This window comes from Molossus molossus, unplaced genomic scaffold (assembly GCF_014108415.1).
Source record: "Molossus molossus isolate mMolMol1 unplaced genomic scaffold, mMolMol1.p scaffold_m16_p_9, whole genome shotgun sequence".
Classification (NCBI taxonomy): Eukaryota; Metazoa; Chordata; class Mammalia; order Chiroptera; family Molossidae; genus Molossus; species Molossus molossus.
In genome coordinates this window covers 86,991,951-87,004,405 of record NW_023425403.1, presented here as the reverse complement: position 1 = coordinate 87,004,405, position 12,455 = coordinate 86,991,951, and the positions used below count along the sequence as shown (strand labels likewise).

General features: G+C 38.2%; 1 protein-coding gene across 2 annotated transcripts in view; it reads left to right on the top strand.

The window, feature by feature from the left end:
• The window catches only part of VWA8 (von Willebrand factor A domain containing 8), a 391,316-nt gene that overhangs the window by 196,864 nt on the left and 181,997 nt on the right, over window positions 1–12,455 (top strand). For both annotated transcript variants that reach the window (XM_036249886.1, XM_036249887.1), the window contains exons 22-23: window positions 9,310–9,385; window positions 11,208–11,343. In XM_036249886.1, the coding sequence (XP_036105779.1) occupies window positions 9,310–9,385; window positions 11,208–11,343 (212 nt within the window). The remainder of the gene's footprint in view (window positions 1–9,309; window positions 9,386–11,207; window positions 11,344–12,455) is intronic.

The following is a 12,455-nucleotide window of genomic DNA, read 5'->3' as shown; positions in this document are numbered from 1 at the left end:
GGAGTCCGGCGAGCGTTCGAGACACATTTAGTAAACAAACAAATTAATGCACCCTTCCCATCCATCTCTGAGATGTCAGTAAGAGTCCTGTCTCTGAAATGGACAGGAGATTGGCCCTCTGTTTCCATGAAGGGAAAGTCAGACTCTTGAGTGTGATGTTTAAGAAAGCTGTATGGTCCGACTCACCCTATCCAGGTCTACTCCCCTCCACCCTCTGTACATTCTAGACATACCCAGTGTGTTCCCAGCTTCTCTTGTACCTTCACATTTCTACGTGTTTGTCTGTCCTCTGCCTGAAGCACCTTCTACTCATCCTTGCCAGTTAAAATCATTTTCAGTCGTTGAGACCTGGTTCTCTTCAGTCAGGATTAATTGCCTTCTCCTCTGTGTCCCCACTAACTTTGTTTTTGTTTTTATTATAGCCCTTATCACCTGCTGACATGAATAATATTAAATTGTTTTGTATCTATCTCTCTCATGTGAGCTTCTTCAGAGCAGAATGTCTGAATTATTCATGCTATAACACTTCAGGCTTAATAATCTACTTTACCACTAGCTTTATATATATTGTTTAGTATACTTATGCATTCATTCATTCTTGGGGCAAACATTTGTTGACTACCTAGAAGGTGTGAGGCATAATAATAGGCATTAGGCATGTAAAGAAAGGTGCTAGCCTCTCATCTGTAGATGGTACGCCTTGTAAGGAGACAGTTACATGAACAACTGAAATGTTTCTTAAGTGTAAAGTACTTTCTATAGAACAATTATTTCAACTGGGAGGATAGAAGTGAGCAGTAAGGGATGCTTTGAAGAGGAGGCCACGTCTAAGCTGAGCCTTCAAGGAATGGGCCCTCCCCGTTTGTCAGGCGGAGGCGGGAGGGAGGAGGGGAGAAAAACTTCCCAGAAGTACACACACACACACACACACACACACACGTACGCACAGTGCTTTAAGGCACGGCCAGTCGCTGAGTGCGGGCTCAGGGTGCGTGACTGAGGTAGCTGACTAGAAGGCATCCTCTCAACAAACATTATTGAACATCTGTTATATGCTGGTCACTTTCTAAGCATGAGTGATCACCTCAGGAACAAACGAGCTAAAACCCCAGGTTCATGTTCACATTCTAGTTGCTGGAGAGAGAGAGAGAGAGAGAGAGAGAGAATGAAATATATGTGTCAGTTAGTGTTGTGTCATGGAAAAAAATAAAGCAGGGAAGGGGGCAGGCCTAGGGTTAAAGGTTTTTAACAAGTCGGCCAGGACAGCCTCCCTGAGAAGGTTGACATTTGAGTTGCACTGATAGACAGTAGCCTACTTCCAGCCTTGCCTCTCTCATCACGCCTTTTCTTTAAAATTTCATCGATGTATTAAGTGAGTTTTTCTTTTTGTATGGCTTTGGAGATTTTCTGAATAACCTGTGATGAATAACAACTATACCTAAACTCAAATGACAGAACAGGACAAATGAACCACACCCTCACACTCATTCTGAAAGAGGGAAGAGATTGGGGAGAGCTGAGAGGACTTGCATTCCCAAGAGGGCTAGCGGTTCGTGTGTTTGAACGGTGGGATGCTGGCCTGCCCGCCGGCTCGGGGCCCACGGTGTTGTCCACACAGCCTCTCGCAGCCTTGGCGGCTCTGCGCGGCGACTGTCCGGACACAGCGCGTGAAGCAGTGAAGACGATTGCCATTTCAAACCACTCGCTCATTTAATTTGGGGCCCAAGCAGCGTGATAGAGGCCAGAGGGGAAGGGCAGTCAGATGCTGAACTTGCTGCCTTCGCTCTACCCAGCTTCCAGACGGTGGTGGCTCAGGACAACAGCTCCGTGTTGCTGTTCCCAGTGGTGCCTTAAACACGGTGGTATGGAAACAACTGGGCATGTTATGTAATAGCGTTCAAAATCTCCCCCAAGCTTTAAGCTAAAACAAAGACGACAAGGAATGTGCACAGGGGGCTGCTTTGCCCTGCCCTCTGCCCTCTGCCCTCTGTTCCTCAGTGGTGCCTGCTCCTTCTCCTCTGCCCTCGAAATGGCTCTGGCTGGAGAACAGGCTGCAGGGGAAAGGAGGGCGGACTGCTGCTGCTGAAGGCAGCACATACTAGCTTTCTCACGATGCTGCAGTGTTCACCTTTAAGAAGATCTATCGTAAAACTTAAAATAGGTAAACCTTAAACATGATTTCCTCTAAGTTAAGAATTCTCCAAATATAATGCTTATTTATATACTTTCTATTTGACTCAAGTAGTTAAAGTGTGATACATTTAAAATTGGAGCATTGGGAATTTTTTCTAGTTGATGAACAACCAGAAATGAGGATCAAATAATTCACGGATTATAATATATCAAATAATATTATGAGATATACAAAACACAACTTCCATAGGAAGTTTTAGGTAGTAAGTGTGACATGAAGAATGTATTCGGGGTTAGTAACCAAAAGAGACATGCCTCCCCAGCTTCACGGAGATGCCTCTGGTGGACTCAACTGGCAATTTGTCAGCTGTGTTAGTGATCAAAAATATTTATTTTAACTTCATTTCTTTGACTTGCCTGCAGTAAAATATCTTTATATTTAATCTTATGCAAGATCTAGTTCATACTGTACCAAAGGTGGTTCATTGTTAGTATGGTACAATCAATAAGTCCACATAAATATAATACAAATCTAGGTCAGCGATCTTCAACCTTTTTCATCTCAAGGCACATGTAAACTAATTACTAAAATTCTGCAGCACACCAAAAAAATACGTTTATTTGCCGATCTGACAAAAAAAAAAAAGTGGTATAATTTTGATTCATTCACACTGGATGGCTATTGTTGTATTGGCTGTTGTTGTGTTGTTGTTTTACAGTCAAAGGGAAAGAGGTGAGTGCTCCTAACTAAAACTAGTGAGGTATCGAGTGTTTTAAAAATTCAGCACACCAGTTGAAAATCGCTGATCTAAGCTCATCAAGGGAAGGAATCTTATCTGTGTTGTTCACAGGTACTTCAACATCTAAAGCACTACCCATTAGTAGGTGTTCAATAAATATTTGTTCAATGAATGATTCTGGAATGTCCTGATATTATAAAAGTGGTTACTTACTAAATTTCAACTCTTTGTAACACTTTCATCTTGTTACCCACTGGTGAGTCTTTTACTGGATACTGTGTCATCTGGTAAAGATTTATCTAGTGGACACAGCATTCACCAGCCTCATGTTCTGATTCCGTCTGTGTGCATCTTTGCATGCTCATTCAGTTTTGTATTTTAATCTGCATTTCATTCTTCTATTCCTTTTAAAAAACTGAGTAGAGGCCTTGGCTGGTTTGGCTCAGTGATTAGAGTGTCAGCCCTTACAAAACTTTCAGAGTTTGTTGATCCCATGGCTTTGAATATTGGAGGATTTTTAAAAATGGTGTCAATAGAGTGCTAGGAGGTGCAGTGGAAGGGCAAGCAGATTTGAAATGCTTGACTTCCATCAGATGATTGGCTGTGGCTATTTCACCTGCTCCTCCCAGCAAGCACCTGCCTCTGAAGAGCAGTGTTGCATCACAGTAGACTTCCTGTCACAAATATTACCCCCCAGTGTCTTCCTTCCCTTTATGGTTTGTTAGGGTTTCCTGCAGCTGGTCATATTATCGATGAGTGATTGCTACCCAAACTGTTTATCCTCCACAACTATGTTAAGAGGTGGAGTCTTTTCAGTCACTGTGGTAGAAGTTTATATTTTACTTATCATAGTGAAAGGACTTTTTCCTTGAAGCATTCAAAGCACACATTGTAATGCTGTTTCTCTCCACTTTTATCTTCCTTACCGTTTACTCTGCTATATTCCCTCTTGTGTTCTATTTTAAGTTCCTATGCAGAGATGAGTAATCTGGGCTTCAGGAGGTTAAGTGACGGACCAAACTGAGAGAATTCAGGTTTAGGCCACTGCTGGTTTTTAATTATCGCTGCAGTAATTATAGCTTATTCGTGTCTTCCTTTTTTTTTTTTTTTTTTGTATTGGACGGCAACACTGCTTATAATAATGACTGTTTCTGTCTGAGGCCCTGGGGAAATTTCTTTCTGAACACGGTGAAATAAATGTGCTTTTTATAGGCAGGGCGGGAAGGTGGTGTGCTGCTAGTCAGTGGAGAGCCCAGACGTTTCTCAAAGTCGGTTAATTCTTAAGTGTGTTAAATGCCTCCTATACGCCGTATCATATCTTTCCTCTCGTGTTTGGCTTGTATTAATGAGTGGACTCTTGCCATATTTATTTTAATGAACTCTAAAGTTAGAGAAGATTCTTGTCAGTTATTTGAAACTGTCTATTTCTTCCTTTACTCTTATGTTTAACTATCATTGTTTTTCTAAAAGAAAGTTAACTGTAAACCAATTAATATACAGCTCACTAAGATATCGTCCTCAAAGCAAACATCACTGTTTTGAGATCTTTTGCTCCTCAGTAAATTAGAGGATATTTGCTTAATGTACCGTTACAAGCGACAAGTTGGGACAGATTGTGCCTTTTCTCTAGGAGCCCATTTTCTTCCCTTATTTTGACCAAAAAAAAACCCAACCAATCAAACAAACAAAAAACCTGGTTCTTATACAATCTAATTCTGTTGCTTCTGGAATCATTTTAAATTACTATTGAAACATTAATTATTCCAATTTTAAAAAACGTTAAAGTCACGGGTTTAAAGAACATGGCAGTGGAGCAGCACATTTCTCTGAGTGCCCTTTACTCCAGGGCCCCCACTGATGGGCCGCGTCGGTGTGTCAGACAGGAGACTGAGAACCGTCGGTGCTAACAGAAACGTCAGCAGTTAGTGGAACATTCTGATCACTTCGTCAGGCAACTAACTGGTAACTGTTACGTACTGGGAAGCCATCTCTTTGTTAAACCTGAGACTGAGGAAATGGGACTAGATGTGTTTTAACTTTTCTTCTCCCAGTAGTGTTGAAATTGTTGACTCTACCTAAACTTTTATTTTTATTTGTTTATTTTTTTATTAATCCTCACCCAAGGATATTTTTCCATTGATTTTTAGCTAGAGTGGAGGGGTGTGGGGGGAGAAAGAGAAACATTGATGTGAGAGAGACACATCGATTGGTCGTGTTCCTCATCACCCCAACTGGGGCCAGGGATCGAACCTGCAACCCTGGTACATGCCCTTGACCCGGGAATTGAACCCCTGACCCTTCGCTCCGACGCTCTAACCCCTGTGGCCAGGGCAACTCTATTTAAACTTTTATATCCTTATATTTCAAAGCTGTTCCTGAGAGGAAGAAATCATAATAGAATGGAAATTGTAGCAAATAAAATGTTTTCCTAGAGTTACTGTTTATTTTTATGGAGAATTAATTTTTCTTGATCCTTGATGCTCATAAATACAGAACAATAATTTTAACCAAATACTCTGAAAAAGAATCAGTCTTGAAGAGTTAATTCATATGCTACCAGTGACAACAGTGGTCACCTTATCACTTACAAAGTCAAAGTTTATAACATTACAGGATATTTGAACAACAATCTTCTTGTATTAAGTACTATGCAGAAGATAGTCGGTTGTTTTCTACTCTTATAGAATGTGGGAAACTTACTGAAATATAAGCCAACCTACTTTTTAAAATTAATGTTTATTTTCTGTATTTTTACCAGCCTTTGCTTTGCTTTTCATATATCAGACAAAAGGATCAATAACAAGAAAAGAACAAACATCACTTTTATCTTAGAAATTCCCATCTGGATTTATCCTCATCTGTAGTCCCTTTTGAAAGTCATCTGATTTGTGCTTATGGTTTTGACTTCTGGTCAGAAGTCTTTTCAGAATCTAATTTGACGCTATGAGGATTCAAGTATTATAGAGCAATTTTATTTGCCTTTTTAAAGTTGTAATTCAGCTTGAATTTTCTATTCTTAATCTGCAGTGAAACACTATAATTATTAAGATAACTGGATTTCCTTCCTACCAACAATGCTACAAGTTTCTTTTTCCATTTTGGTGCTGGAAGGTGTCATGTCGTTGCCTATTAAATATGTGACAACTGAAGTGAGAAATTCACTATCTTGCTATAAAAATCTGTGTGAATACATCATTTTCTCTTCCTCACCCACCCCCTTCTGTATTGCTAGAATATTAACAGTGAATTTAAGTAAGGTTAATTAAATCCTGTTCTTGGTTTTTTAAAACTCTAAAAATTAATTTTTAGCAGAAGATAGCATAAAGTATGTCCTACAGTAAACTTATAAGACTCAGGAATACAGAAAACAATTATAGGGCCATATATTATTATATTGCATAAGAAATATTTTATTCATACTAAAAGTTAATAAGCTCCAATAAATTGTCACAATATATTTTCACTTTCCTTAACATCCCCCAAGGTTTTATTTTAGACACATTTTAATTTGAATTTTAGTGAAGGTTAAAGAATAATAATAGATTCTTTGTAAAGTATAGTGCTAGGGCCATAGGAAGCAGTAAATCACGGGACTAGCACTAACTCCATGAGAGCGTGGATCATGGGGTTGGGAGCTTGGAATAGGGGTCAGGGATGGCAGTATGCCAGACTGCCAGGGAATTAACTAAGGAAATCAGTCACCATTTGGCCAAATTAGATGGAGAAGCCTTTCAAGCCAGGTGAAAATAGGGCCAGTAGTCTAGAATTTTCAAATGTCAGTGGTTGTATTGCCAGCATATCTGCTCACACCCTGAAGACTCTGACACAGAAGTCACCTGCCATAATAATAAGTGAAATTCAACTCATCGGAGTCCATGATGGACATAAAAGTTTGCCCCTTAGTCCCTTGATTAGTGAACCCTAAATGTCCTTCTCAACATGACTACTTTCTAATACACACTTACAAATGAATAGAGAAGGACCCCTTCCCTCTAAGAGAATCAGCCTTAATCAAACTCAACATTTATGAAAGTAGGTTCTCTAGTTCCAGATTATCTATTTAAAAAAAGAGTCCCATGATCCAGTGAATTTGCAAGTGCATATACTGTATGTTACACTGTAAGCTACAGTTGATTTTCAGCTTTTAGCATTTTGTTCATTTCATTCATTTGTTCAATAAATGTTTATTAAATTCTTCCTGTGAGCCAGACATCCATTAGATTCTGGGAACAGGATGAGGGGACAGGGTAGATTAAGGCAGATATGGTCACACTCTTAAATCTTATAGTCTGTATAGAAAGACAGATACTAGCCCTGGCCGGTTTGGCTCAACGGTTAGAGCATCGGCCTGCGGTCCAGGGATTCCCGGTTCGGTTCCTGCTAAGGGCACGTACCTCGGTTGCGGTTTGTCCCCGGTCCAGGTTGGGTCATGTGGGTGGCAACCACTTGATGTGTCCCTTTCACATCGATGTTCCTCCCCCCCCCCCCCCTCTATCTGAACAAAATATCAAAAAATGTCCTCGGGTGAGGATTAAAAAAAAAAGAAAAGAAAGATAGATACTATAATAAGCAACTACAGTATAGGGTGTTAAGGGCTAAAACAGGTGGAGATACAGGGTTCAGGGGAACATAAAGGCCACCTAACCTGGCCTTTAAAGGATCAATGAGGTGATTTTCTGTAAATACTGTCTATGATAAAAACTTGAAGATTAGGTAGAAGTTAGGCAAGTAACTTTCAGTCATAAGAGCAGCAATAACAATAACAATAGTTAAAGCTGACATACAGGTGCACTCTTTATCTGTCGTATACTGTGCTGGATACTTTCCAAGTGTTCTATCAATGAGCCTCCTGGGTGGGTTTTATTACTTACCCAAGATCATATGGCTAATAATTGGCAGGAGCTAGAATCCTGATTGGTCTGATTCCAAAGTCCTCTTTCCACCACCTCACTACTGCCTGTCAACACAATGGACTTGATTTTGATTAAATATGTTTTGCTAAGCCAAAATTTGTGTTGTATCTGAAGTTTGTTTTGTTTGTGATTTTCATGTGGTATTTATTTTTTTCTAATAGATACACATTTTATCATCTTAACAAATTATAGTAGAATTTGGAATTTGAGTAGAAGTTTCAGAAATTATAGCACTAAAGTCTGAAGTTCCCATTCCAAGTAGTGTCTTACACATAATATGTACTCAAAACAACACAATTGTAACTTTGTATTTTACTTCAAATAAGTGGTAGGGTAGTTTGAAAAAAACAGAACTCTGAACTTGCAAAGAAAGAAGTTACTTACATTTAAAAGTAATGTAATTCTGTATATGATGTGATCAAGATGGCCATAGGATATTTTTTTTTAAGATAAAGCATATGTAAAAGGTGAAGATATAAAATTGATTCCCTTAAAAATGTCTGGACCTACTTACCACCTGCAGTTTATGAACACATTTTTTTTTTGTTTTGTTTTGTTTTTTTAATCCTCACCCGAGGACATTTTTCCATTTTTTGTTCAGGTAGAGTGGGAGGGAGAGAGAGGAACACAGAGAGAGAAACATCGATGCGAAAGGAACACATCGAGTGGCTGCCACCCGCACAACCGACCAGGGCCGGGGACAAACTGCAACCGAGGTACGCGCCCTTAGCGGAAACCGAACCGGGTCTCTCAGGACCGCAGGCCGACGCTCTAACCGCTGAGCCAAACCGGCCAGGGCTGAACACATTTTTGACAAGAATTTTCATGGGTGGAGTGAACATATTTCCTCATGTGAGGCATGCATAACATCAAGATAGCTTACTATTAATACTTCCGAATATCTAAAAGCGGGGAGAGGGCGTCGGGTAAATAGTAGCAGGTAAGTTTAAGAAAATAAAATGGACTGTAAATCACAGTGTGATCACAGCCTGATCACAGCAGAAATGTTTAAAATCCCTTGGTTCCTGGAGTGAGGTGAGATGGTCTGGCTTTTGCTTAGTGATGGCAGATTGGACCAGGGCCAGAACACGTAATTCATAGACTTGCTTTAATTGGCATGTCAACATGTCAGTAATCACCATCAAAATTATTTTAAAATATAAACCATGTATATATCATACAAATATATTTTTTAAATTTATCCTCTTCACCCTTAAGAGGTAATTTTGAGGAGTGAAATGGTCACAAGGGAAAGAGAAGTGATCAGTCTTTTTATCTGGAAGGAAAAAGTAAAGAATTTGGATAATTTGTAAACCTGGATTAATTCCAAACCCATGTAATTCATATTTACATCTAAAAAATACTGTTGCTGAATGCAATTTCATCTGCTATTTTTATTCATTTTGGGGAAAAATGGGATGATGAACAAAAAGAAAATAAGTATTCTTGTGTTGTATTTTTATTCATGATAAAATGTCACTTTATTTTCTGACTAACTATAAAATGTGTTGGTTTAACTTTAGGGACACCACAGTACAAACCCTTACTCTTCAGCCTTCTGTTAAAGATGGACTTATTGTGTATGAAGACTCGCCTTTGGTTAGTAATCCAATTATATGAATATTCTCTCCTGTTGTTTTGAACGGTAATTGTATTTCAGCCTTTAAGAGGGGGAGTGTGGAATCTCCTATAGATTTCAGTCTTAACTGGAAAGCTCGTTTATATGTCATTTGGGGAGTAAATATTTAATTGCAAATTATTTGGGGAAAATAACATGGTTTCTTATTCTGTTCTGTCTCCAGAGTGAAAGATTTAGGGAATGATTGAAATCCTCTGATTTTTTTTCCATTCTAGAATTTAAAAATGAAAAAAGTTTTCTGTTGTTTTTTCTTCTTCAGATGTATAGAGTTTGAAATTAGATAATGCTTCTGGAATGTTTTTTAAAACTATTTTAATACAAAAATATTAACATAATGTTTTGGGCAGCTGGAAATAACCATCCCTCAGCTTCTCACATAAGGCCCGGAAGAAACCCCGCTGCCTGGCCTCCTGCCCCTCTGTGTAGATAACTCCTTTGCAGCAAGGGCATGAATAAGCCATCATGAGAACCTCTGTGGTCCAGACCCCATGACTGGAGTCGATAGAAACTCCTGCCTGAATTCTCCCAGGTTGGGCCTGACTTTCCCTGAACAGAAGAATCTATATGAGTTTACTTTTACCTGAAATTAAAAAGAAAAGTCTTTATCTGGTTTTTTTTTTAAGACTATGGAATAAAATATGTGTGGTAGAGGGAAAAACTTATTTCTCAATCTGTATTTTTTACAATTATTTGCAAAACTATGTAATGAAAAAAGTTTATGATTTGATCCATTTTAAGTTATGAGATTTTTCTTACTATTTAAAAATATAATCTTTGGGTTTACATTTAAATTCATTGAGTATCTCTTCCTATCCATTCTGCAAAAAGTGTTTTAAAGAATTTTCCTAGCTTTTACCTTTCTTGTCATAATGTCACCATTCATCCAGACACCTAGGACCTAGAACTTGTTATTTTTTCTTTCCCCTCTTCCCACCTAATCAGTCGCCAAGATGATAGATTATACCTCTGAAAAACTCTTGAGATCAGTTATAATGCTTTTTATTTCCATTTTTTCTATGCTTTCTCCTTTAAAATCAGGTCCCCAAACATTTTTTGACCAAATTGTTATGTTAATCCTTTAGTTTATTCTGCATATTACTATAAGATTAGATGCCCATGCTCTGGTCTTATGTCAGGGCTCACATATCTTTAGTTACATCCCACTGCTTAGCGAGGGAAAGTACTTATTTTTTAGTAGTAGAGACCCTCTCTACCCTTTCAGACCCTATTCTCTTTACTTGCATTTAACCTCTGTTTCAGCCAAGATGGACTGTTCATATTCACTTTTCTCTCAGTATGCTTCAGGATGTCGAGTTTGACCAGTGATACCCTTGTCTTGAATTCCCACCTCTTCACTGTCCATTATGGCCTATAAACATTTTTTACTCTTTTAGAGCCATAACAAATGCAGCGTTCTGAAATCCACCATTTGTTGTAATGTCTCCCTCCACCCCTGTTGCACTTTAATCTCGCTATTTGTTATCCTTGTTTTAAATCTCCCCTGCGTTGGTGTGTACTATGATGTGGACATCACCAACAGGAATAATTATACTACTGAAGGGAAATGAAGTAATTGCTGCAGAGTTAGCAGTTAAGTAACTATGAGGAGCTTTATATGGAGATTTGTAAATTTTGGTTCCAGCTCTGCCACAGACTGTCTTTGTGACTGTGTGTGCAGAGTTTACCTAACACCAGCCATTGCAAACCCAAAGCACTGAGCGATGCAATTTAAAATGTTTGCTTTTATTTTTATTTTTTATGATAAATGTTCTGTCTTCAAAGGTTAAAGCAGTAAAATTGGGTCATGTTCTGGTAGTAGATGAGGCAGACAAGGCCCCAACAAATGTCACCTGTATTTTAAAAACTCTAGTAGAAAATGGAGAAATGATTCTAGCAGATGGAAGACGCATCATTGCAAGTGAGTATAAAAAAGCAACTCTTCCTTCAATATATGCAATGCTTACGTCCCTGGTATCAAATCACACCCTTAGCTGGCTGTTTATCTCCAAGCAAAAAGTGTAAGTTCAGGTTGTCCTTACTGACAGTCATTTACAAAAATCAGTTATGTCTGAATACAGCTTTCTCAGTTTCATTTTTTGTAGCCAGAGAGTATCTTTGAACATTTCAATAATAGCTTTAGGACAGATCAGCTTCAAAATTTTCTACTCTGAGAATACCAACATATTCTCTTTACTATATTCATCTCTCAGTTATTGTGCAATGTATTTTCTTTTATTGTTATCTGAAACATTTTAAAGCTCTAGCATATTTCTATTATAGTATTAAAATTAATGTTATTATCTCAGTATAATTAGAAAAATTGCTGGGCATTTTATTTTATATATATATTTATTACATATGTGTATGACTAGATGTGTGTGTATACAGGTTTATTACACACACACACACACACACACACACACCTGCCTAAGGAAGAAGTTATTCTTTTGAATTACCTTTTTCTTTTATTTTTTTGTTGTTAGAGAAAATGTAGGTAGATAAATGTAATCAGTCTGTTTAACTTACAAAGAAAAAGTTAGTTTGTCTAATGCAATCTGAGAACATTTTGTCATTTCTAATTTAAAATTTTTGTGTCATAAAAGAATAGCCATTGAAAATATATAACCAATAGTAGAGTAACCAAACAAGTTGATACTAATAACTAAATTTTAAATATTCAAAGAGAACATGTAAAAAAGACCTCATTAAAAACGTACAAATGAGTCACCACAGAGATGTTCTTGGACATTGTCATTACAAGATTGCAGTTTATGAGCCCAGGAAACTCAGCACTAATAAAAGTATTCTAAAATTGCAGTTTAAAAAAATTTTTTTTCTTTATTTATTTTTAGAGAGAGAGGAAGGGAGAGGGAGAGAGAGATAGAAACATCGATGAGAGAGAACATCCACTGGCCGCCTTCTGCATGTCCCCACTGGGGATCGGGCCCACAACCTGGGCATGTGTCCTGACCAGGAATTGAACCTGCAACCTCTTGGTGCATGGATCGATGCTCAACCACTGAGCCACAC